Source organism: Clinocottus analis, unplaced genomic scaffold, assembly GCF_023055335.1.
Source record: "Clinocottus analis isolate CAN_PGR_092001 unplaced genomic scaffold, fCliAna1.0.p SCAF_12, whole genome shotgun sequence".
Taxonomy (NCBI): domain Eukaryota; kingdom Metazoa; phylum Chordata; class Actinopteri; order Perciformes; family Cottidae; genus Clinocottus; species Clinocottus analis.
Window position 1 is genome coordinate 11,367,661 of NW_027175843.1, and position 27,079 is coordinate 11,394,739.

Sequence of the window (27,079 nt, forward strand, 5' to 3'; positions counted from 1 at the left end):
GAGAACTATAGGCAGCCAGGTCTGAAGCCACTTTAATATAACCGTGCCCCCTCTAAATATAGCCAGCCACCCCATCCATGAAGAATTCAAGTTGGCCAAACAGGAGAGCTCACACAGCTGTCATAGAGTAAAAACAACTGTGAAGCCTTGTCACCCTGGTGATTCGTAACAATATTGTTGTATATGGCCACAGAAATAACCTATGATCTTTCAATTTAATGTTGATCTTATCTAATGAGGTAAAATATATTATTTTAGAAAAAAAACAGCAAAACAGGTTAACATACAGACAGGACTATTTGTTCCAGCTCTTGTGTTCGCAGATAAGATTTCATTGACTACAAGTCTGTATATTCTGGAGACTTCTACATGCGGAGTGAGTCATGCTTCAGTGATAGTAATGACCAGTTTACAATAGTGATCAGGATTTGTTTGTGACACATCCAGAGGGGAGTTATCTAACAAGACCGGGTCAGTGAACAGCTGCCACCACAGGAGGTGACAGTTTGTCCTCTTCAGATTTTTTAAATACATCAGCCTCTTGTCTAGTAATGTATTTAGCCCGAGGTCCTTGTGTTCTTTCCACAATATAACTGTGTGCGAGATACAGTATAAACCTACTGCGTTCCTGTTATTGGACGGTAAAACAAAGACTCTTTAATATATATTTAAATGCATTTATTAACTTTAAAACTGCATTGTTTTTTACATTCTAGCCATGACAATAGACTGTTTTATACAATAACCTCACTATATATATATATATATATATATATATATATATATATATATATATATATATATATATATACACATGTATATATACATATATACATATACATATACACATATATATATATATATATATATATATACATATACATATACACATATATATATATATATATATATATATATATATACATATACACATATATATATATATATATATATATATATATATACATATACATATACACATATATATATATATATATATATATATATATATACATATACATATACACATATATATATATATATATATATATATATATATATATATATATATATATATATATATATATATATATATATATATATATATATATATATATACATGTATTTTTATTCATGAAATAGTATATATAGCATAAACTGTACAACTTTTACCAACAAAAATACACGTTTCATATTATTTCAGCCCATGACTTCCCACAGTCCTTGAAGTGTAAAGCCGTCCTTCAGTTTCTCAACGGCGAGGCCCAGCTCCTCGGAGAAAACTGGCTCACGGTCTTGTTGCTTTGGAACATCAGTAAACAAATAAAAATAGTCAAACACAACATACTATACAACATTTTTTACAATTATAGTTGGTGATAAAACTAATTGTGAGACTTTACCTTATTTCCATCAGCAAAGTAAGCCTGTGGGGAAGCAACACACAAATCACACATTGAATAAAAAGAATCTGGAACATGCAGTCTGTGATAAGAGGTAACTGTTGTCTGGTGAATACTGCGCCCTACACACACGAGCACCCCCGGCAACATACAGTACATTCATGTTTGTTCATTAAGCTGGAGTGAATTAGCTGGCAGCTATTTTGAGAGTCTAGAAACTAAACCATTGACTCCCAGAGGGGTGTAACTCACCGTAAAAGCGTCAGTCTGCTCATCGGGCTCGATTTCCACGTCATCTGGAAGCTGTTCCACTGTCAGCTCTTCTAACGGCTGGGGCTGAAATCATTTTGAGGACAAACAGCGCTATGACTACAAAATCAGCCGAACTGGTGACAAGGGAGTATGTAAACACAATCATGGGAATGTAGATAGAACAAATTTGCTTTAAAAATGACACAGTAATTCAAAAACCGACATGTAGAGTATTTTACTTTCACAGCTTACCGTTTCTGACATGCTCTACTGTTATACTGTTAAAGTATTCATGGTCATTCATTCTCATAGTATGTTTGGATGCCTACCTTTTCTTCCATTTCATATTCCACACCAAAGATTGGGTTGGCAGAGTACACCTTATGCAATGAGTTGATTTCCTTAAGTGCGTCTTGAAGCTTGTCCACTGGGTCGATCTTAAACCCGAGCACATAGCCACCACTCTAAAAAACAAAGCGTGTGTTTATTACTCACACTTACATTATTACAAGTATTACATTATTATATTGTGATCAGTTCAGTAGACTCAAACTGCAGATTTTACCTGGCGTGAACTCTCTATCACCAAAGCCAAGCCGAACTTTGAATCTCTTATTCTGATAGACCACTGGAGGGAAAAAGATACAAGTAGTATAAACAAATACACAATCCAACTGGAAGATACATTACACATGATTTTACAACAGAAACAAGAACATATGTTGCAAATTATGTGCAAGGGTACAGTGGTGTTCAATTTTAAAGAGCTGCAGTGACCCAGAGCTGCTGAGATGAGTCACTAAACAAACTTATCATGCACAAACTAAAACAGAATAGAACATCACAAAGGCACCTCATGACTCTGTTGTGTGGATCTACACTAAACCAACCTAAAAGTAGCTCATACTATAATTGTGTCTTTGTTATTGTCTTTTTTGGTGCACTGTATTAAAAATGCATCCTACAATTTATTAACCACACAGAGTTATTTAACTTAAGTGCTCCTTAGCACATAATTGATCGTGTGTATGTTTGTTAGGACATTATGTAAACAGGGTTAGTCCATAATAATTTCACGGACCAGCCCAAGCTACCAATACCATTATCTGCATTACAGTATCTGAGTTTCAAAACATTTTATGACATGAAAGAGCAAAAAAAAAGGAAAAGAGAGAGATAATCAAGTGTCTTAGAACCGATCAAAAAGGTAAACATAGTATATTTGCAAAGCATAACAATGTTTTAAGTTTGCACATTTCCATGACAAGTCAGGTGGAAAGTGAGGACTAGCTTGTTAATATTATTTGGTGTATTACTTACAATCTGAAGGTAAGGAATGCTGACGTTGAAGCTCTCGTTCATATTGGCATGCCACACGATCCGAACATTTGTGATAAAGAAGGTTCCAAGGTTACCCTAAAAGAAAAGAAAATGAATTAAGTTACACATATTGCAAACAAACTATCTCCAGTTAGTATAATCAAAAAATACGCTTACAGTATTAGTTTCAGAGTCTTAACAACATATTTAATGTAGGGAAACTTGTTATATTCCTAATGAACATTCCATAGAACTTTACTAATCATTAAGAAAATTATTTAAAATGACAATAGAAAGTATTCCACCTTCAAGCATTTGGGCTATGAAATGTAGCATTTTAACTGTGTGGAGCTAGTTTAGTGTTAGTCTGAGCAATAACACTTATGTAAACTGAAAAATGCTGAATTGATAAAAATAACTTTTTGACAGACATAACTTAAGCACCTGTACCTGATCACTGGATAAATTCCAAACTCCATTAATTTTATCATACACTTGCTCTCGGGGCAAGAGTCTTAGCTGCTTATTTTGTATGAGAGCGGCTCTCAATTTCAGGTCTCTGTACATTTTGGATGTTTCATAGGCCCTTTAACAAAACAAAAACAAAAGTATTTAGTATGAGATACAGCTTATGTAGAATGTAATCAGAGAATTTACTCCACAGCATTGTTTTACCTATGAACAGCAATAACAGAAGTAAAGAGCCGTGGACTTCCTGGAACCACATTGGTGAAAATGAACTCAAATCTTGTGTTGTTGGACTTTGTCAAGATGTAGAGCGCTTCCGTTTGGCCTCTCAATTTCTGGAAAATAGCATTGAATTAATTAGTCAATTAGCAATGTAATTTGTAAAGTTCTTCATTTATTAATTACTTTGCATCCTTTAATCACAACAATGTTGCCGTTATTGGCTTTGTCCTTGCATTGATTGAAACATTTTTCCAATTAAAAATTACTAAACAAAAAGACTCAACAGAGACATCAAACACTTGTTCGAAGTTTACTTACTGAGTTAGCTGTCCTGGTTGTAATGTTAATGATGGAGTTGTAACCCACAGCTGGAAAAAAAAAGATTAGCATTTACGTTGGTGAGATTTTTTATGTGGTTCCACACACTGCTCTCCTAATCATCTTGACTCTGTACTCATGTTGCCACGAACTTGGAAATGCAAGCACATACAAGTAAAATAGGAGCATTGGGATATAAACCTACAATATAAATTGATGTTCAGTTTCTTATTCCGTTTCTTAGTAGGCATTTCTTAGTTACCGTAAAGCACTCAATATTACTTGTAAAGCTTATTCATTTAAACACTTAAAAAAAAAGTTGATTGAACATACTACACACATAATGACATCAAAACATGTTTGACTGAATTATTATAAAATAAGTGCATTTACATGTTTAAAAAAAAGGAATTTAATGCCATGCACTTCCAATAGAGGGCAGTCAAACTACTAACAAAACAAACAAAACACATTAAACTAACCCTAAAGGTGTACTCACACAAATTGACTCTTGGCAGGGCCAACGAATGCCAAATGATCCTCAGGTTTGTTACCAACAGTCGTCCTGAAAAATATATTGGATATGATCACCTATTAGGTGACCGCCAGCACACACAAGGCTGCCCAGAAAGTTTTAAACTATAGTTTATAGTCTTAACTACCTCGATCTCCGTTGTTTCCTTTCGTGTCTTCGATGGAGTCCAGACAGTCGATGAGTGCTTCTCCTGGACGAGTTTTCATCTGCCTGTGTACAGGGTGGATCGCCAGATTGACTGATCGTTATCGAGGCTTAATACAGCTGCTTAAGGTACGACGATGGTACTCTATGACATATAGACAAATGTGGCAATAATCTATCGTAAATCATGTTTTTTTTCTGACTGAGGAACCAGTCTTGTATTAGCAATAGCGAGTCACTGTATATCTTCATGCCTGTAACATACCTTTAGCTATAAGAAGGGCCAAGGAGCGTACCTGAGCTAACTAGCTAGGTTAGCTTGTTCGCACGATGGTGAAGTAACTTACTGTGCTGTTATGTCGAAGCGAACGTCTCTGTCCTCCCAGAGTGCATCTAAAACGGATGCCATGACTGCAGGTCACAATCGCTTTGGCTTAGTTTATTCACGCTTACTAGCTAACTTGCGTTTGTTCGCTAGCTAAGCTAGTTGCAGTCTGGCTAATCTGATCCGCTCTAGCGTCACAATCACCTTAGCAACAGACGGCAAGCAAAGAGGACCATATTGTGGACCTGTTTCCAATCACACAAGTTATGAGTTGTGTTATTTATAAAAAATCATTAACTTATGACTAATTCACGAACTACTCTTCTGCCAGTGAGAACAAACTATATTATACATTCAATTGTATTGCATCTGTTATGTCACTTCTTATTTGTGGGAAAGGATACATCTTGTCACACTAACTTGTACACTATGAACAACTATTGTCTTGTCAATAGGCCCTTATCCGTTCCATTTTTTATTAATTGACTTGTCTTAAAATAAGCAAAGGTGTTACTAACACACAATGGCTGTTCTATTCAAGCGTATCAATAAGCGTATAATAATAAGCCATAACAATGTGACAGTTAGTCATCGTTCATAAAAGCGGCTCAATAAGTCCAATAAGTTTTGTACATCTGTGTTTTCCCTTCTGTGACATGTCAGAATGTCTAATGTGAAAAAGGCCAGTCAATTATTTATGTTTCAGAGCCTGCTCGGTGTTACAAACAGAAGGTCAAATATGCTTGTTCCCTTTATTAGGTTGAAAATGGCCTTTTGACTATGGAGTGGAAACTATTGAACCTAATGCTCCAATTAAGGCAGTAATGCTAGAAAGTCCAACCAATTAAGGTGCTCATTACAGACGGAAAGAGAAATATAAGACACACTTAAATTGAGTAGCATAAATCCTGTGTGAGAAGAAAACTGTATGTGCTTTACATTAAAATAAATTACATTTGTTCTAATTCAGTCATTCAATTAATTGATATCAGATGCCAATTATGATTATTATTATAACTGGTACAATTGCAATTATTATAATTAATAATAATACAAATATTGTTTTCCTTTCTAAATACAGAAACAGTCAAACCAACATCATTTTACATTTTATTCTTAAAAAACATATATAACCTGTATTCAGATAATCATATACTGCCCAAATAGACAGACCTTAATGGATAGAGTGCAAAAAAGCCCCAATCTTCAACTTAAGATGGCAATTGCAGGAGACCTTTGAAAGCAATACCCAAATGGTCCATTTTTACAGCTGCCAGCCAAAACGAACACATCGTAATAACAGCAAACGCAATGCACACAAAATTTCTCAGCATAATCATTAATACATTATTTTAACACAAAGTATGTAAAGCATGTGGCTCATAGAGGTATAAGAATGATATACAGGTTCATTTAAATTGTACTAACATTTCTGAATTTATTATTTGAAACTCAGCCAAACCCTGAATAAAGGATTTCTTCTGGTTTCACTGAGGTAATAAAGTTTGTTTTTAGAAGTTAATCTCAGTCATTGGGTTGAAACAGCTACATTTCAACAGTTTTTCACTATTTGATTCAGTTGGTCATAACTTCTTAGCACTGTTTTGCTTTTTAGGAAGAAATGCATTTGTGTGAGGACAAAAGTTTTCAAAAAGTGCAGGCAATCGCTGAAATTTCTGAACCCAACAGACATAATGCATCATATTAAAATATCGAACAGCAGATTGTAGAGTAGTAAAGTTCACTTTTTGATGGCCTCATCTTCTTTTATCCTGCTGGAGACAAGACAGTTTAACATTCAGACAATATGAATAAAAGGAGAATGCACGTTTTCTGCTAAAAACCTACAAAAGTTACCTGTTCTGAATAGAACGCAAGTCTTCTTGCATTCACTCTCTGTTTCGTAACGGTTGTCATTCCCACCGCAACCTCCATACCAAAACTGTGCACAGGCATTGGCCTGCTTGTCATAGTACCAGTGGATATTATAGTTTCGGCAGGTGCCTTGGTCCAAGTTATGGGCACAGCGAGGATCAAGTACACGGGACTCTGAAAAATAAAATACTGTATGGGATGCATGTTTTTTCAAAGAACGTTTATTCACTCAATAAAATAGGCCTTTTTCAAAGCAGATAGTTTGACATATATGGCATATAACAGGAAAAGCACAGGCGTTACTCATAACATTGAAGATGTCTCTGTTCAGTATGCAACAACATACCACCTGTGCTTTTCCAACTGGGAAATGTCAAAACGTCCTTTGTGAAAAAGGCCTGTGGAACAGGAGTGCGGTGCATACCTTCAGACAGGGCTTGACTCTCCACTGGTGGCAACTGATTCAAGTTTAAAGATGATGCTGAGCCCAGTGTCGATACAGATGTTGCAGATGAGGAGATGGCCTTATTAGAGACAGAACTTTCTCTCACATGCAATAAAGATTTGGTTTTGTTAACTACAGGTACACCAGCTACGGAATTACCAACCCGTGCTCGGGCTCTTAAGTCTAAATCTTCACCTTCATCATCTTCCAGAACCTGGAGTAAAACAAAAACATAAAATGTGTTACTGTTGTGATGAATTTTGCATCATCCATGAAGAAAATGATAACAGTATACTTTACTTAAAATAATGGAAAATTAATTTTCAGACCTGAATAGGAAGAGGGTCAGCACTGATGGGCAGAGTGAAAGTGTCTCCACGCCCTCGGCTGTTGGTGAGTCTCGGATTTAGAATTTCCCCTTGGAATTCGTGACCATCGGTGTTCCCATATCCATTATTTCCATGACCGTAATCATTACTGCCATGGCCAATATATCCATTGGTATTCTCTCCATTTCCATTGTTTCCATTAATACCATGCCTTTGGCCATTGTTGCCATTCCAGTTCCCATTTTTAATGCGATTGTAAATGAGAGCGCCATTTTCATCTTCACAGAATTGGCTGACTAGTTTGGACTCTAGAGCTGAAAAAATACATTTAGAAATCAGTTAGGAACTTAACAACCGCTCAGCTGAGAGAAATTATGACCACACCACTGAACATACATAAAACATTTGGTCACCTGGTAGAGTATTGAAGTCATCAATAAGGTACATATGTTCACTGTCGGGGTCAGAGGCAATGAGGTTGAGTTCCTGCAGGAACTCCATCTGCGTTGGATCAGAAGAATTGACAATCCCCAGGGCGTACATCTCAATGTTTGCAGCGTGTGCTTCCCTCACAGCTATGTCAAGTTTGACAGACTCTCGTTTGTCAGTTTGACCATCGGTGATCACAATGGCTACTTTCCTCACTCCAGGCCGAGCGCTAAAGAAAGCCTCCTGAGTCGCCTTTCTGATGGCGGTGCCAGTGTAGGTGCCCTCACCCATGTAGGGCATTTTCCTGATTGCCTGCTTAACGTCTTGTTTGCTCATGTAGCGAACCAAGTTGAACTCCAAATGGACATCCAGACTGTAGAGGACCAATCCAATTCTGGTGGCATTGCGTCCAACTGTGGTCCGGTCGACCAACCTGGTAACAAAGTCCTTGATGATTTCAAAGTTCTCAGGGCCAACACTCTCTGAGCTGTCAATGACGAACACAAGTTCCATTGGCCGTTCTTTACACTTGATGCCACATCCTGAGAAAAAGGAAAAGTTTTTACCTTATGCACAACAATTTTTTGCTATTAAACATAGTGGCCGATTTAAAATGATTATTTCAGAATCTAAACAATACAATACAATTTTAAACTCCTTTCCTACTTTTTCACAATTTGGCTCAACATTCTTCTCACTTGTCAGTTCCAAGTAACTACTAATAGATATGTCAGAGCTCTTTGCACATTTTACATTTCCACGTGTTCCCTTTAGCTAAACCAATAAACAGACTTGAAGTCTTACCACAGATTTCTTTGATCAGCTTAATAATGTCCTCTCGCTGAAAAATATAAGAATATTTACATTTGTAAAAAATCACTTCAATCTATTGAATGTTCAAACATTAGTTGAATGTATGAGCTTACTGTGAGGCCTTGGTCTCCTTTTGCTCCTGGCCTTCCCTGGAATCGGAGAAAAATTTAAAACAATATTACAGTTAGCTTGATTGAGACTTCGTCTTATGAGTTTTTAGTATTCATTTCAGGAATTGAGCAAGTTTTTCTTACGGCTTCACCAGAGACTCCAGGATCACCCAAGTCCCCTTTTGTACCTTTATTTCCCCTTTCACCCTGTGATCCACGATCACCCTGCAACAAGGCAATTATAGACGATTAGACAGAGACGGTCATAGATCAATAAAATGTTGAGAAGATATGTCTAAATCTCTTACTTTAGCACCAGGAAATCCATCTCCCTGAGGCCCTCTCGGCCCAGTCATACCTTGAGATCCTGGCTCACCCTGAAATTAGATTTATTGAATCTTACGTAAACTTTCCAGCATCTCGGTTGATCATAAATTATTGTGATGTTTTGTCCTGCAGCTAGTTTGTTCCATAACATGTCAGCACAAAATAAGTGCATCATATTGCTTCACTCACTTGCTGCAAACAAACATGAATTATTCTAGATAATGAATGTGTTAAGTGCTTAAAAGACAGTGCTTGTGTAAAACACAATAGTAACAGTTACCTTTGCGCCTTGAATACCTTCTCCTGAAGGCCCAGCTGGACCGAGAGGTCCTGTCCTCCCAACTGTACCCTTAAAACAAATGTTTACAAGTTATCAGACCAGTTGTGTATGAAAGAAAACGTCAACCCGCAAACTTGCATGATATAGTAAATAAGTATAGGGCAATTTCTAACCTCATATATTGTCAAATGTTTAATGTAGTGTAGTTATTAGCAGAGGATTCAGATTTAAATATTGATTATAATTCGATTTAGTGGTTTGGTAACTCATTTTTCTTACAGGTGGTCCTTGTAAGCCCTCTCCAGTTGGGCCGGGCAAACCTGGCAATCCCCTAAAGCCAACATCCCCCTGAAACAGACATGGTGTTATCAAATGCACTATTAGTAATACAAATACTAACACACATGCAAGAAAAACCTAAAACCTAAAAACATGTAAACACAAACCTTGGGACCAGGAATTCCTACTCCTTCTGGACCCGGCTCCCCTGGTAATCCTGGCAGGCCTGGAGGACCCTAAAATACGTAGAGAAATTAGTTTAGACGTTCCATCTCGAACAAGATTAAGTTGCAGAAATTTTACTTGTACAATGTTGATGAAACAAACCACAGGGCCGGGGATGCCTTCGCCTTTTGGACCAACTGACCCTGTTAAACCCAAATGGCCACGATCACCCTGTTTAAACAAAATGTAGTGATGAAGACCAACGTCATGCTATTAAGAACAATAATACAACACTAATAAATGTACTTAAAGTATATGCAGAAAGTGAGGGATAAACAGGAAATGCAGGGCAGAGAGGGGATGACATACAGCATACAATGATGGATGCAAATTGTACAGCAAGCAATGAAAGTTTAATTAAGATTAAGAAGACCATAGGTGCTTTCAGCATTCACACCCAATAAATGCTCTAAAAGAAAAACAGTGTCTACAGCACCTTTGGCCCAGGTAATCCATGGCCTGTTTCTCCAACAGGACCAGGAGGGCCAGCAGGGCCTCCATCTCCCTGGAGACAATAAAGTAACAGTGTTGATTTGTGGGAACAATTTAGAAACATGACAGCACTACAGAGTCTATCTGGCGGCGCTTCTGGCTGCCTGCTACCTGTCTACCTCTGTGCCAAAATCTGTGTTAAGAGACAGTTTGAGGATGACTATATTTACCTTTGGACCTGATATGGAACGTCCTGGCTGTCCCGACACGCCCTGCTGGCCTGGTATCCCACGTTCGCCCTGAAAGGGAAGATTTGGCAAGAGATCCAATTCATGTCTTTAATGCAACAACATTTGTTTTTGGGCTCTATTCAAAGATTGGGTTGCTGTGGCATACATCCCCTACAGCAACGATTTCATCAGAGAATAAAGGCGGCTTGCAGTACTTCGTCACAGAAGATATCACACCTCAATAAAAAAGATCTAATGTATCCATCGCCTCTTACCTTTGGTCCAGAGGGTCCTGAGATCCCGGGAGGTCCATGTAACCCACGGATGCCTCTCAGACCCTGGTCACCCTGGGAGGGATTACAGCACACATTATCTGGCTACCTTTGTTGTTGTAGACAGTTTGACAAACACACAGATATGTAATCTAAATCATACCTTCTCCCCTTGAGTGCCAATTCCTTGTGCTCCATCAGAGCCTCTTAAACCAGGTAAACCAGCCTCCCCCTAAAAGAGGGAAGATAGATGAAACAGAAGCAGTCACTAAACTGTGAACAATTTTTTGGGAAATAATCAACGTGTTTATTCTAAAGTAGAGGTTTTCCATAGAATTGGCATAATGTACTTTGTATATACTTTACCTTCTGCCCTGGAGCTCCATCCTCTCCTGGAAGACCAGGCAGGCCGCCCAAACCAGAGGCTCCAGGCTCTCCCTGTGACAGTCGAATGCTATTATTTGATATTCAATGGATTAAATACATTCACACTTCATATATGCTAACATTTTAGGCCATACATATAGTGACTTGTTTACCTTTGAACCAGGTTCACCCATGCCTCTCTCTCCCGTGGCTCCCTGCTCTCCCGGTAAACCTTGGTCTCCCTTGAATAGAAATCGCATGACAACATGGGTTACGAGAAAAATGTAACACAACTGGAAGTTCTGCACTCGATTTTTATGTTGTCTGGCAAGTTCATTGTTCAGATACACATCTTATCTTTGATAACGTAAAATATAAACATGATGTCCTGTAAACAATAACACTTTTTATTATATTTATGTCAGCTATTTCATACAGAAGCTGTTGTAACAAACCTTTGATCCAGGTAAACCTTCCCCTGGATGTCCTCTGCCTCCTGGTGGACCTCTCGGACCCTCGACTCCCTGAGTAGTAACAACTATTAGAAAGCTTGCAGAGTGTCCTACTAATCTATGTCCTGATATGTCAGTGGGACATTGTGAAAATATAGATGAAGATATTTTGCTGACCTTCTCTCCCTGTATGCCTGCTCCTGCCATTCCCGTTGGCCCTGGAAAACCTGGAAGTCCCAACTCCCCCTGGAATGAAACACCATAATCAGTTTAATACAAAAGTATCCTCTCAGTGACCTTGACCACATAGGTGTTCATACGTTACATATATAATCAATATCTGGTCCATCATTAGTAACACCTTCTTTGCCTACCTGCTATGATTTGAACTTGTTTACCTTCATTGACTAAACTTTATTTTACCTTGTTTTAAAAGAATTATAAAGAAAACGGCCCCTGCAGGATGCTTTTGGATCCTCAATAACATGTAAATGGACTCTCAATCATGATAGCTTTGTCAAGAGAAATCTATGCCTGGAGTCTATTTTTGGGAAAAAGAGTTCAGATGATTCATAAATACATAAATACTACATAAATAATCCTTACAAGTACAATCGTTGACCTGTAAATGTTCCCTTCCACTGTTCAACAACAGGTAGCGCTAAAAGGCCAAGGAACACACAAATCCCCGTATAATTCATTTCAGTGCTCCAAAATGCCATCTTGACATTTAAACTCCCTCCTGAAGAGCCTTTGTTGTGTAAACTTCAGGGTTTGCAGTATATTCTCTTTGTTACATGATATATTTATAGCCCACCTTTTCTCCTTTGATTCCTGCACCTTGCTGTCCTCTTAACCCCCTTGGTCCATTGAGCCCCCGTTCTCCCTGTGGAACAAAATCAGGTTGTTTCTGTCAGTTACAACGCAGACACTTGCTTTTGGGTCACAGCCAAGTCTGCATTGTTGTCAGCAAAGAGAGCACGGAAGAAGAGCATGTTGCCTCCTGTTATCCACGTGTGATTGATACAAAAGGATTGTATGCACAAAGAACACAACTGTTTTTTTTCTTTACTTCTTGACTGCATTTACTTTTTCCAGAGTCAGTGAATCATGAAGTGAAGGGTTTGCTTATGGGAGCAGCCTCAGCAACATCCAAGTGTAATGAAATGCGAACATGCAGAGCTGATCATGTCAACGTTATGTGTGTTTGTGTGTGGAGAAGGAAAGGTGTAGCCACCTCTCACAGAAGCACTTAGTCAGAAGAAGAGTAAAATGTGTAACTTGCTTGAGAACATCTCCGGTGTTAATTTTCTTAGAGCGTTTCCCAGAACAAATAAAAGTGTGTTTATTTCCGACAAATCAGAAATATAGGTGTGGACATTTGCATAATATTCCCTCTGCTGATATTAATCTATACCACTTTTAAACATGCATATATGTTTTGAAATTGCATTACTGCACTGCTCATCAATTAAAAGATATCCGCAGCCCCATATTTGATATTGATGTCGGGTTGACATTATGTTCATGGTTGCTCTGAGAGCTCAAAGCTATTTGCAAACTAAGAAAATCCATACAAAAATACACAACACAAGCAAATGAAGAATCAACACATTGAGAAAAAGCACTGCTAAAAAGAAACCCGCTGCATGAAGCTCCTATAACACAACGGAAACTGTTTTTTATGGGACACTAAAAAGCACAAATATTAAAAAGTTCTTTGCAACAATTTAACATTTATTCATATTTTTTAAAGCATTTCGGCAATACTTCATCAAGGAAGTACTTGCTGTTATTGAATTACTCTGTAACACTAAAATAAGGTGTTCAGACTATTATTTGTTTTAAATTTCTTTGAAACCGCCCTATATAGAAAGTTAGCAGAGCATTGTGGTATGTTTTTTTTTTACCTTTGATCCAGGAAACCCCTCACCATGGGGACCTTTTTCCCCTTGAACTCCTTGGGGTCCTTGAGGTCCCTGCAAACAAAGCCAGAGTGCACAATATGTCACCCAAACATTGCTCAGGTCAAACTGAAACACATCTGGTCATCACAGACACAAAAGGCTTAAACACAGCAGATTGTTTCCTCTCGACTTACAGGAAGGCCGGGTTCTCCCACTCCATGGGGACCGGGAGGACCTGGTCGACCCTGGAATCCCATGTCACCCTGCAGATTTATAAAGTACCTTCATTTATTAAAAGAAACTCAAAGAATAGCAGATATTAAATAGACAATAATAAAGTACAAGAAAAATATTCAGAGGATAATCCATAACACCATTTACTTTTGGTCCAGAAAGTCCAACACCAGTTTCCCCCTGAATTCCAGGAGAGCCAGGTGAGCCACGTTCACCCTGTGATGACAAATATAACACTGAACATAAGTGTGCACTGCAGCTTAAATCATGTATCAATATAACAAAAGGACATGAGTCCTAAACCACTAGCTCAAAACTGAATTTAATTCTATACACACATGCAGGTAACATGCTTTTTTAAAATCTCTTACTGCAGGTTGAGACAGATAGGAGATCAATTACTTGAGTAATTTCTTAAAGCTCAAGAAACCCAAACATAAGTGTCTCAAATTAACAAAGAACTGCTGGAGGCGCTTTCCTACATAACAGTTTGGATGGATTATTGCTTGGCTTTAAGATAAATGTATCTAAATAAATCATTTAAACAAAACTGTAGAGCTTGACATGAAGAGCTGTAATGTTGTTATTCTATCTTGTTTTAAAATAATATAATAGTTCCTACCAATTGACTATAATGAGTTATCGTTCATGTTAGCTAATTTGATTGTGAGGACTGTGGAGTGAGAGGCACATTTAGGATTTCACTTATGGTGTGAAGTCTTTTGAAAAAACATATACACAATGTATACTACGTAAGGACCACCAGGAGTCCTGATAACCTTTGCAGGCGCTTCCTACATGTCTTTACATGGCGAGCCATCGAGCAAACATAGACTTTTCTTGTATGTTATTAACTGCAGATCTTGTTGGAGATGCTAACCATGCTGGAGGCAATTCCTATAGTCTGTATTTAGAAACAGGATATAAGGAGAACATTAGGAGAACATGCAGTGAAATATTTGGCTGAGAGCTCATCCCAGTTCTGGTAAATAGCAGTATTGATGGGGAAGATTTGGCTCATTGCCAAGTTTTCACACAGGGGTTTATTACCAGACAAACAGGCCTGTGTGCTGCAAAGGAATCAGGGTGTTAAAGCTCTGATCTCTAGTTTAAACTAATCATAAACGGAAATGTAAAGGTCAGAGCATATGTGCATGATGAGGCAAGTAAAAGTTGTTTAAAAAGAGGCTGACCTGCTTTCCCTGCAGGCCCTCAGGTCCAATGTCTCCAAGTGGTCCTGGTAACCCCTGGGCAGAAACATTATACAACACAAACATTAATGAAGAAATATCCAGAAACATTAGCATATGTGCGTGTTTCACATGAGCTACTGATTTCTGCAGCTATTTATTTTTTACAAAGGAGATTTTCCTCGGGTTTGAGAAGACAAACAACAGTTCAATGAATACTAATAAAACACAAAATGTCATACTTTTGAGTACCAATATCTAAAGTAAAAAAAATCTGTTCTCTCTTTCGTCTCTTTGTCAAAACAATATAATGTGTTAACTATTAAAGACAATCATTTCAAACATATGAATTGCACATTTTACTATTGAAATATTACTGACCTGCAGACCTCTAAGTCCTCTTGATCCAACGGGACCCTCCGGACCCTGACGCACACCACACAGGCAAGACAAAAGGCCATAAGAACATACACAGTACATGCAGTAAGTATGAGTTATCAAACAAGGAAATATTATATATAATATTTGGTATGTGTGGTGTCAACAGTGCAGTTGTACCCTGTCTCCTTTGATTCCTGGAGTGCCGCACTCACCCCTCTCACCCTGTGTAGAAATTACAAGTATGAATCAGCTCGTATAGTCTCTAAAATATAAAATGTTGTCATGGTCATTAATCTTAACCACATACCATCTCTCCTTTGTAACCTGGTTTTCCCTTTAAAAAAAAGAATGAGATGTATGTGTTAAAAAAATTACTGCGATAGTAATTCATATTTTCTTAATTTGGGTCATGATTTACCTCAGCACCCTCACGCCCGAGTAGACCACTTAGTCCTGCTTCACCCTGATATGACAGAAATTACACAGACTCATTATATCAGTGAATACAAGTTGCAGCCACTGTGAAGTAAAGTACCGGAATACAGAATAAACAGTCTGATTTTTCAGGTATAAACAGATTACGTAAAGAAACAAAAATAAAAGACATGGAAAAATTAAACATATTTCTCATACTATAATAATAACATTATTAGACTGAAATCTTGAACACAAAGGTAATGTGTATAGGTCCTATAAGCCCTAAAAACAAGTGGATTTGAGATGAAGAATAAACTGTTCAACCAAGATTATGTTCATCAATCCAACCATCTCTAAAACAATCTCATAAGGCTTGACCAACCATGGGCATCACCGGTTTTAAAGAAGAGGTACAGACAGAAACATATATGCTGAGTGACAGTGATAATTGTTTTCTAATATATATATATATATATATATATATATATATATATATATATATAAAAGGAGGCTTAAGATTTAACCTTGGGGTACTTCACCGGAAATGAGTTACGAGTAAGAAGAAACGTTATCAGTGTCTGGCTAAGTAAGAGGCTATTGCAGATAATAATAATTGTTGTGTTTATTCCACAAGAGCTTTCCACCCCATATTTCTTCATGAGCCCTTTAGAGTTGGTTTCTTGATTCCATCGCAAAACTCACCCACGGAACAGCTCATTATGCTTTTGTACTACATTTTGTATTATTGGCAGTAATACAGATTATGGTTTCTTTATTCTCATGAACATATGGAAAATTTCCATGTGCAGTGAAGCAGGTCCTGTTTTTAAAAGTAACATATGCTCAACTAAACCAAAAATGTACATATCTTACAAATTACTAATAGATATTACTAAATGATAATCAAATATACTAGTCCTAGATGTCATGTGTCTATTATTATTATGAACATACATTTTAAGTTTTACAAAGTACTTAACAGACTTTGGATGACCCAGTTCAGGAAGCCTGATATCTTTTTCCAAAATTTGAAGACATAATTTAGGTGTGGAGAAGTTCAGTATTATGTAACTTGAAGGGGCCCGCCAGCTAAGACATTAGTAGCCTACATGTCCATCAAAAAGCACACACCTTTTGCCCTTTAAGCCCCGAGGCTCCATCATCTCCAGAGCGACCTTTTTTGCCCTGTAGAATAAAACAAAGTCAGGATTAAGGTGATTTATTTCTTCAACTTACATTTTGCTTACCTCTTTGTTCTTGGCTACAACAGAGGATGTATCTACTTCAGAAGGCTTGAACTCTGTGATGTGAACAGTAAACTCATGAGTTTGTTCTGTTAAAGAATTTAAGTGTATTTCGATACGGGATGCAATGGTAACTTGTCAAACTTCCATGTCTTACTCTAATGGCCATGAGGACCATTGGGGGAAAAATAACATTCCTTTCTTCAGTCTTTATACACTCTGTGCTCAGGGTGCATCAGTAGGATGTCCCATATGTGTATGTATTGTCACGTTGTTGGCTAGTGTGTCGTGTGAAGCAGCAGCTTGGAGCTTGACCTTGATGTCAATGCAGAGTGAAAGTTTTTTTTTACCTCTCGACAGGCATTGTTTGGAAATGATATAGGGGAAAAGGTAACTGGGCTGGTGTCAGAATGTGTATTGTATGTGCTCATGGATGTGAGGGCTGACAGTTGAAGCCATAGGTGGGCATGAGGTGTCTTGTTCACAGGGCCAGGGGTCAATGTTTTGACTGCACCTGGACAACCTGTGTCAATTGCTATCCACCAGAACTCACTAGTTTCTGCCCCTTAAACTAATGAGAGCAATTATGAGAGCCTCTTTGTCTGAGTGTAAGAATCTTAAGAATCTCTCTGAGGAGAAAGCACCTGGTTAATGGCCATGCAGCTGTCTGTCAGCAGCATGATTATCTGCTAGGTTGCTGGATAGCTTGACACTTAGCTCATAGAGTGAGTGGGTGTCTATAGTGGATCATCTTCTTCTAGCGTCACACAGAAATGAAGTATAATATTTGGCGTTCCCCACTGCAGTCCTTCTATCACTGTGTTACTGACTAAGGCATTATGCGTATAGTGGGAGATTTATGGTGGCCAAAGGTCCAGTTTTATAGGGAGTGGAGTTCTGTATGCGGTGCCTCTTGTTTCCAAGGGGGACATCTTATGTGACATGAGAAATGCACAACATTTGGTCGAGACAGGGCACAACAAAGATATTTCCGTGGGAATAACAGACAGTCTGCGATGTCCTTTTCCTGTTGCCAGAGATTTGCTTTTAGAATGTGGGGCAGGACCAACTATCCACTGACTCTACTTGTGCAAATGCCTACAAGTTGTACTGAGCAGAAAAAAAACATGCAATTATCCTGATTGTTCAAAACTACACAATTACCTTTCCTAAACTCTCAGAATCATGTTAGATTTCTCTGCACAAGATTTCAGGAATCCATTCTTCTGACTTGAGACACTTCAAAGGAAAGCGCTCTTTGCTTGTGGAATATTTTTGAAAAGTTTGAAGCTAAATACTCACCGCAGGCCCGCTCGGTCCCCTCTCTCCTTTCTCACAAGCACATCTCTGAGCCAGAGGGCACTGCGGATAAAGAGACCAATTTGCTAATCTGTTTTGAATGTAATTATTCACACTTTAGCGTAATCACACATTATTAAATTTCAAAAGATTCCCTATGATCTGTAAATGTAATACTACTTACTCCTTCATCAGCCATTCCAGTCTGAAAAAAAAGAAAACAAAAGTTAATAAATATCTGCAAGAATTTGAATCAAAGCAATAATGTTGTCTCGAGTGAGATTTGTTTGCTCCTTGCTTAGTAATACAGATTTGTTAAGATCATTTATGAGCATAATAAAACAAATTCATGCACACAAAAAAACGATTTGGGGAAACCAGAGGTATGGACACTTAAACTTTAAAGAAGAAAGATAAATAACATTCCTTAAAACGTCAAGTTATCTCCAGTGTATTTATGCAAGTCATGTGACAAATTCTGGGAATCCTCGGGAGGTGGTCGTGCAGATGTCAAACAGTATTTTTCTAAAGCTGTGTAAAAAGCTTAAAATCCAGAGCTGTCAAAGATATTCTTTCCTTTGTTTCTCCAGAGCATTTTCATCATTCCATCTCTAAACGAATACCTGAACAAGCCTGTCCATGTGTCAACTTTGAATAGATCCTCAGTCAAAGCAAATACATCCTTTTCCTTCTCAGTGGGGCCTGCTGAAAGAAAGGTATTATACTTACAATCTCAGTGACGATTTTTTCAACAATGTCTTCATCCTGTAAATTGTGGAGGAAGTTGGAAGCTGGTGAGCTGGCGATTAGACGTAGCTGGGCTAAATTGGCTGGCTCGTTGGCTGCCCGTGTGATGCCCAAAGTGAAGAATTTGATGCCCTGGTTCTTGGCATCAGCAACAGCAGAGAAAATGTCAGGGTTCCTTGGGTGTGAAATACCATCTGTAAGCAGCAGGGCTACTTTGATGCTGCGGGGATTGGATTCCTCGAGGTAGATCTTGGTCATGTTGGTGATGGCGTAGGTGGTGTAGGTGCCATGCCCAATGTAGATGATTGGAGCGATGTTGGTCTTAAAGTTTTCTGGGCCCCTCCAGTCTTTGAAGGTTTGCTCTGTGATAACGTGACTGCTGTACTGCAGCAGAGCCACCCTTAAACTCAAGCTGCGGCCGGTTTGCAGCTGTACCCCTTGGAGTCTGTCCACAATGTTCAAAGTGAACTGCTTTTCCTGCTCATGATTGTCCTTGGCGCTCTCAGAGCTGTCCAACAGGAAGGAGATCTCCAAGCCACAGTCCTCATCTAGGATGACTGCGTGCACACAGGACAGGATCAAGAACAATATAACATGTTGTTGTTTTCTAAGTGTTATTGCTTTGATTCAGTGACATACATTTTGATGTTAAAATTATGCATCTTTTTTTTCTTCTTTTTTTCCAAATCTGTAAGTCACAGATGAAAACTGCAAATTGGTCCAACCGGACTAAGATATGAACAATACATGAACGTAATACTGGCGCAACATGATGTTAAATTTCCCGCAGCAAAAAGGCAATTGGTGGGCGGATTGGAATAGGTAGATAAATAAATAGAAAATTAAATTAAATTAAATTAAATAGAAAATACCCAAGGGGAAAAGTTGTGTTATATATATAGTATTTTGGAATATTTTTTTAGTAATTTATTGTCTTACCTTGTCCATCATGAATATTTGCAGCCGGGTGTTTGTCCCTGGATTTCTTGCTAATTCTCTTCTCTTTGTGAACATCTTCGGCCCAGATGCTGGTCAGTGCTGTGACCAGCAGCACCAATGTAGAGGAGAGGAACATCCTTTTCCAAACTATGTAGAAAAGTAATGACAACAAATCAAAATCAATTAATTTTACTGTCCATAAAAGTAGTTTCTGCATCAAATCAGAGTGGAAAGGTTTGTGCATCCAAACTTTTAACTGCTAAGTTAAACTACAAAATACTGAATTGTTGTAAATGTGCGGTATATCCTTAGAAAACATGTTTTAACATCAACTCACAGTCCAAGTAAAGAAAAGCCCAAGTTTCTAGTATTTCAATGTCCTATTTCAAGCGCAGCCCAAAATGCAGACTTGAAAAAGGGAGCCGGAACAGTTCAAGTGAGCTCCACTTAGCTCTTTGATTGAACAGCAGAGGCAGTGTCAGTCATCCTGGAGAGCAGAGAGTGAGAGACCGTGAGACGCTCACTCCTCCTTTATAAGAAGGCACAACAGACCAGATCCCACTGAGCCCTGCCTTCAGGGCAGAGCGGGAATGAGATATGTTTGCAACAGTGAAGCAACATTGTGTGTGTGAGCTGAAATGTTTAGTCTTGGCAAATACTGCAGAAGTATTAGTCTACGAGGGGTAGCTCATTCTTTAATGCCACAGAATTATAGTTATGCTATTGTTTATTTGTCTGGTTGTTAAAAAGTTAGAGAACCTTTTTAACTTGTTTAACTTTTTACTTTAAAATTTAAATCATACATATAAATAGATGTAATATAACTATTTTCGCACAGTGTTTGCTGTGAGATAATATCATTTATTTTCTGATGATCTATGAGACTGAGTTTTGTAAGGTGAGCCTTGGATCATATTGGTGTAAAGCAGTTTGTTTTATTTTTGTATTTTATCTTTATTTAATTAACCAGATAAGTCAATTGAGAACTAGTTCTCACAATGATGAACTGGCCAAAAAGGCAGATACAGCTTTGATGTCAATTCAAACCAGATTGCCTTTTTAGTTCAACATCTTTTTCAGAGTTGTTATTATTATTATTATCTACCCAAGTGTTTTGTAAAAGAAAAACAAAGTTGAATGAAATCTTAAGTAAAGAGGTGAAATTGAAGTATAGTTGTCAAGTTGTTCTACCATATTATTTGCAAGTGCCTTCATCATATCAAGTCTATATTATAAAAAACGATTGTTATTCTTGACCATAGGAAGCAGGGATGTGTGGGGTTGTCATCTGTATTTTCTAAAATCTCAATTATTTTATCTGTTAAAGTCAGTAAACCTAAAAAAAAATATGTTTGTATATAAACTACTATAAGGTTACATCAGGATAAAATAGCACTTAGACAGAATTGCAACATATAATGCGATTAAAAGCATTTTTAGGAGGTCATATAAAAGGTGGCATTGATGCCAGCATAATTTACAAAGGAATGGAGGGGTTTAAAGTTTAAAGGCCTTCATGGCAAAGGCCTGGTCACCTTTGGTCTCTGCCCTGGACTATAAATGACCAAAAACAGCCCTGCCCAAGGACAAAGGATTAAAGGGGACATTTTCTAAATGAATTATGAACCCACCAAGCAATACCAACCAGAACAGAACAATGTGTAAATTAAATCATTTTGTTAGAAATAGTTGATCACTGTCAACAAAAACCTCAACTAACTAACCTAATGCACTATTGGCCTTTCTTGCTATTGTGATTTATTTTCTTGAATTATACTTGTGTGAAAAGGGAGTTGCAACCTGTAGGCGATGGACATAAAATTTATCTCAGCCGTAGGTGGTACTTCACCTTCCAGACCCTAAAGGATGGCCAATTGACCACGCGCTGCATAGGTGACCTTTTAGTGGTGTGCTTGCAATGGGTGTGAACCTATGCAAACTAGCTGAGGATTCATGGCTGCATGCTGTGCTTGAGGTGAAGAGGCTATGTATTGAAAAGCTCCGGGCAAGCAGTAATTAGAGGAGACTTTCTGACGCAAGGAATGTTGCACTGAATGATGGTTTGGCAAAATCCACCCTGTCACTTTGCTTTATGATGAATGACATCCATTCATAGCGTTCCTATTCTGCAGCAACACATGTAAGTTGTAAAAATTGTTGTGAAGTTAGGTTGTTTTTCGTGTGCGTCCATCACTGACTGAATGCTTTTGTTTATGGTCCCTATTCTCCTTCTGAAGGTAATTACGAAAGCTTAGAGTGGTGTGTCTTTTTTAAATAAAACTGTGTTCTTGCTCAATGGCCAGGTAATGCTTTAAAAACAACCAACTTTTGTGTATTGTGTTTTTAGAATGTTCTTTGTGCAATTATGTTCATAAAATGTTGGGTAGACATGAGAAGTTCTGTGACAATATTGGATTAGAGAGGGGTTAGAAAACACACTAATTACACACTGGTCCTCTGCAACAGAAGGGTAGCATATGCAGGTATTTAATCCACAGTCTTTTATTTCCATTGCCATAGTATTTTTATGTTTTTTCTCCCCACATACTGACAATGTAAATCTTCCTGAAATAAATTAACAATAAATCACAGATATAACTGAATTATAAGGCAGTGAGTGCAGCAGCAACAATAGAAGCAAAACTTACAGGGATCTTACTCGGTGGGTTTGTGCTGCCCTCTTTCTGTAAATGAGGGTATAAGAACACGATGGACCACATGCTCATACAGCCCATTTGATAGTTAGCTGTCTGCAGGCTTTTAAACCTGAGATCAACTCTCTAAAACTAACTAGTGGGAGACTTTTTGTTAAAGTGAATGTACCATTAACAGTTACACCTCTTTTGACCTTAACACAAATGAATGAAAGCCTAGAGGGGCAGGGCTCAAATTGAACATGAAGTGTCTTTATTTGTGCGATCAGTATAGATTTTTTATTTAATACCAAAAAAATTATATTCCCTTTTAATTTATCAATCTAGATTGCATTGGTGTGAGTTGTTTAGTTTAGGGATATTGGCTGTTGAGATGTCCGACTTAGTTTCAAATGAAACTTCTCATAAGGTCTATGGAATATTTTGAGTAACAGGTTCATGATTTCTTGAAATAGACCAAATTAATTTTATTTTGGTGATTTGAGCATATTGGAGAGAAGGGCAGACATCTCAAATCTTGACCAAAACTGGGCAACTCACACCACACATATCTAGATTAATAAATGACACTAAAGGCAAGCAAAAACATGTATTTTTTGTTTTTTTAGGGTGAATTGTGCCTTTAATCCTTGTTTAGTCTTTGTAAAATTTAAATTGCTGCTATAGTAAAGCTGCTGCTAAAGTCACTTATATGTTGGCTTACCAGTCTAACTGTTACCAAAAACAGGACATGCTTCTCTTTATTGATTACATCTTTAGGTTCATCCAAGCCAAATTAGATGTATGCGATGCCAAATACTTGTTCTGTTCACACATCTTGCATCTGAATATTTGGGTTATTGCCCTTCAGGTTCCTGCCCTGTTGGATCGTATCGCCTTTGCTTTGAGGTGCAGCTCACCTTGGCCATTGTCAGGCCTGGACTGGAATTAGGACTCAGATGCAGAGGAAAATGTCCATGATCACTCTTTATTGTCAAAAAAAAAACACTCAAGAGGCAAAAAGGGACAATACTGAAAAGTATAACAGAAAATCACTCCTAATGGAGGTAAAACTACTAGACTGTAAAAGCAAAAAGAAAAACACTCTTTCAAGGCAAAAACAACTAGACTATACAGTACAAAGAAAAGCTCTCTTTCGAGTCAACAACAACTTACGCAGCGTAGCAAAAGGCTCTTGGCAAACTTGACAATGGCTAAGGGCTTTGGTGTGCAGACAACGACAAACACTTTGGCACAGGACAAAGGAGAGACGCAGACTATAAGCACATGAGGGCAATGGGAAGCAGGTGGACACTATCAGGAATCAGGGATGACGGGCAGGTGACACGAGAGGGAGGGCAAGTGACCTGAGACGGGAAGAGGGTTAGGTCTTCAAAATAAAACAGGAAATGACAAGACAATAACCCAAGACAAAACCACCCTCACTACGGTGTAACAGCCACTGGTATTGGTGACAATGCATGAAAGAACTACCGTGGTGGAAGGGCTTCATACATGCTGATCGCACATATAAAACCTTTTAATATCTGCAATTCAAAAGCTAAACTAAAAGCTTTTTTGTTTTTTAGGGATACAAATCATTGCAGGACATCATTGCTATCCTGGGTATGTATGAATGGTCTGAGGAAGATAAGGTGACTGTTGCCTGTGTTTGTAAGATCCAGAGTTTCTTGTCAAAGGGGAGCCAGGTCGCAGACGTCTTTACTTGCTACATGTAAGCTAGTGCCTCCCAAAGGCTTCAAGAGCATTCTTGAATTGAAAACATTTATGAATAAGATAAACTAAATTCACATTTGATGGTAATAGTTATTCTTTTCATTCTTCAAGGTGAATATGATGCCCTGAAAGAGCAAGGTTTCCACAAGGTGGGTACCATTGAAACTGACAGAGGATTGAGTCTGTAAGGATTTATGAGATAAACATTTGAACAGTATATTTCCATTTGAGGAAAGTAATCATGCTATGTTATAGTTCCATTTCTTTGGAAAGGTCAAGACAAGAATACAAATAATATATTTTTTGAGTGCAGTCTTTCCTTATCTTCATCGTCAGCACTCTAAATGAGCAACCACTGGAAGTTGAATACATAGGTTTTAATGAAAACATTGGCGAGAAAACTACAAATATATAATGCTAAATTTTAGCCCATCATGTGGCGGAGCTTCTTATTTAATTCCCTTTCTCGTAGAAGAAGGTTGGTGCTGTGATCTTGGAAGGCTTTAAAATCCTGAAAAAAAAATTGTGGATATATTAAGCATGTTCTTGGCCCTACATGGGCCACTGACAATCACACATTTCCCAAGTTGCAGTTTAAGCAAACCTCTTTCAGCTTTTCATATTTTGACACGGATTTATCCAGAGCAGACTGGATGAACTTCACTTTGAGATCTGCATTAACAGCTTCTGCTTCCTGTTCAAACCTGAGACAATGTCAGGGACATAAAGTCAGGGACAAATATCTTTTATCCTTCAGAATAAAACAAATAAAATGAGTGTGTCGTTGAGGCACAATTTACCTGTCTTCTGCTTTGGTCCGGGATTTTTTCTCTTCTTTCCATTTTTTCTCTAGTTGCTGAATTTCCTCTTGTTTCTCCTGTATTTGAGAACAATTAGTGTGTACGTAAAGCAGTTGGCTCATCTGTGCAGGGCTTTGATTTCAGTGAGGAGAACAAATACTCTTTTTAATCACCTGTATTACTTTTCCTCTTTCCATAGAAAGATACAGTAATGTGTCCTTTTCTTTGGTGAGGCTTGTTATGCTTTCTCTCGAGCGCATTTTCTTCAAAGCATGCTCTTCTTCAGTCTTTTGTAGCTTCATCTTAAGATCTGATTATAGAGACAAGGCCACATGTTTACTCGCGTTTTACTCCAGAGTAGGATTGCAGTATTTCAGAGCAGGTTACAACATTGACCACCCACCATTGTACATCTCCACAGCATCTCTTTGTTGTTGCTGAGCATCCTGCAGTTGATCAAGTAGCACTGCGTCTTTGGCTTGATGCTGAGTTGTTTGTTTCAGGAGTTCTGACTGGCATTCAGATAATTTCGCTCTAAAAAAATAGATGCACAATACAGGAACGGTATTCATTGAGGAATAACACAGAAAAAAACTGCTCATTCTCACATTTAAAACTTTTTTAACCAGGGAATGTTGGATAAATTACTTGATGAAACAATGATAAAAATTGCTGTTGATCATTTTGATTGACCTTCAGCACGTTTTTTCTTACCGATATTCGTTCTCCTTGTTTGTGTTTTTCTCTGTCAGCTGTTTGATGTCTTGCTTCAATTTTTGAACAAACATTTCTTTATCATGTAGTTTTTGGGAGAAAAGTGTTTCATTCTCCTTCCGCAGCTGTTTGTTGGCCAGCTTCAACTGGGCATTCTGCTGTTTGTAGTCATCCATGAATGCAATAATTCCCTGATTGTTGCCAGCCAAATCCATAAATCTCCTCTCTAATAGCTCTGACTTCTTTCTTTCCACGTCCAGTTCTTTCTTGCAGTCTGTCTCTCGGCCCTCTAGGTCTGCATTGAGCATTTGCAGAGCTTGACATCTCAGAAGCACCTCATCTGCTCTCTGTTTTAACATGCAAATTAGACTTGACTGCTCATCTATCCTGGACCGCAGCATCCCTGTCTTCGTTGCATCCTCTGTAGAAAGGCTTTGAAATATCTCCAGAGACTTCTGAATACTGTCATGCTGGGAACAAAGGGACAAAGCACTGTGTTCAAACATGTAACATGAAGCATCACAAGCAATTGTGATCAAAATATGAACTGAAGGAGACATGATGACACTGTATCTGTAATATATTGTTACTTATGCATGCTAACATATCTACAATAAGGTAATTTCTCTAATATATTGGCTCGGTCAACAGGTTGAGAGGAGCCTCGCGTTACTCTGTCCAGACTTTTACCAACAGATGTAACAGTTAACTGTCTGTAACTGTTAGTTATCATTAATAACTTTGCATACCTCCGTCATGCTGCCCTCCACCTCGGTGAAGTTTTCTGTATTCCTCTGTGGAGTTGCCATAACGAGTAAAGTTATCACAGATACATATAAACTTATAAAGTACCTTATAAACTCAGTTTTAGGTTGTCAAACACTTATTTTCTGTTTAAAGACTGGTACTACAGTTCTCCAAATTTCAGTTGCTCGGTCGCCAATGGCAACATCTTGAGCTGTGATTCAATTACAGCAGCAGGTGAA

The 27,079-nt window shown here is 38.0% G+C and overlaps 3 protein-coding genes across 3 annotated transcripts; all 3 read right to left on the reverse strand.

The window, feature by feature from the left end:
* Positions 1 to 1,173: 1,173 nt before the first annotated feature.
* On the reverse strand, positions 1,174 to 5,180 carry bbs5 (Bardet-Biedl syndrome 5). Its single transcript, XM_068571798.1, has 12 exons — positions 5,010 to 5,180; positions 4,646 to 4,728; positions 4,483 to 4,548; positions 3,984 to 4,033; positions 3,651 to 3,778; positions 3,426 to 3,561; positions 2,976 to 3,071; positions 2,221 to 2,283; positions 1,985 to 2,119; positions 1,656 to 1,739; positions 1,404 to 1,427; positions 1,174 to 1,302 (listed from the first exon to the last, which is right to left on the reverse strand). The coding sequence occupies exons 1-12, from the start codon at positions 5,069 to 5,071 to the stop codon at positions 1,201 to 1,203; spliced, it is 1,029 nt and encodes a 342-aa protein (XP_068427899.1). The 5' UTR covers positions 5,072 to 5,180; the 3' UTR covers positions 1,174 to 1,200.
* A 1,535-nt stretch (positions 5,181 to 6,715) lies between these two features.
* Positions 6,716 to 20,652, reverse strand: col28a2a (collagen, type XXVIII, alpha 2a). The gene is made up of 36 exons (XM_068572684.1): positions 20,547 to 20,652; positions 20,210 to 20,356; positions 19,253 to 19,827; positions 18,708 to 18,728; positions 18,527 to 18,586; positions 17,112 to 17,165; positions 15,982 to 16,026; positions 15,871 to 15,897; positions 15,741 to 15,785; positions 15,564 to 15,608; positions 15,186 to 15,239; positions 14,140 to 14,208; positions 13,953 to 14,021; positions 13,762 to 13,830; positions 12,669 to 12,737; positions 12,029 to 12,097; positions 11,855 to 11,923; positions 11,573 to 11,641; positions 11,400 to 11,471; positions 11,197 to 11,265; positions 11,037 to 11,108; positions 10,762 to 10,830; positions 10,536 to 10,604; positions 10,202 to 10,270; positions 10,042 to 10,110; positions 9,875 to 9,943; positions 9,596 to 9,664; positions 9,297 to 9,365; positions 9,133 to 9,213; positions 8,992 to 9,027; positions 8,870 to 8,906; positions 8,050 to 8,607; positions 7,637 to 7,950; positions 7,287 to 7,521; positions 6,845 to 7,036; positions 6,716 to 6,759 (listed from the first exon to the last, which is right to left on the reverse strand). Exons 2-36 carry the CDS (start codon positions 20,343 to 20,345, stop codon positions 6,755 to 6,757), a joined length of 3,699 nt encoding a protein of 1,232 aa, XP_068428785.1. The 5' UTR covers positions 20,346 to 20,356; positions 20,547 to 20,652; the 3' UTR covers positions 6,716 to 6,754.
* Positions 20,653 to 24,941: 4,289 nt separating this feature from the next.
* zgc:172182 (coiled-coil domain-containing protein 89) lies at positions 24,942 to 27,021 on the reverse strand. The gene is made up of 7 exons (XM_068572746.1): positions 26,843 to 27,021; positions 26,094 to 26,563; positions 25,783 to 25,913; positions 25,553 to 25,689; positions 25,380 to 25,456; positions 25,184 to 25,283; positions 24,942 to 25,090 (listed from the first exon to the last, which is right to left on the reverse strand). The coding sequence occupies exons 1-7, from the start codon at positions 26,900 to 26,902 to the stop codon at positions 25,004 to 25,006; spliced, it is 1,062 nt and encodes a 353-aa protein (XP_068428847.1). The 5' UTR covers positions 26,903 to 27,021; the 3' UTR covers positions 24,942 to 25,003.
* Between the last annotated feature and the right edge of the window lie 58 nt (positions 27,022 to 27,079).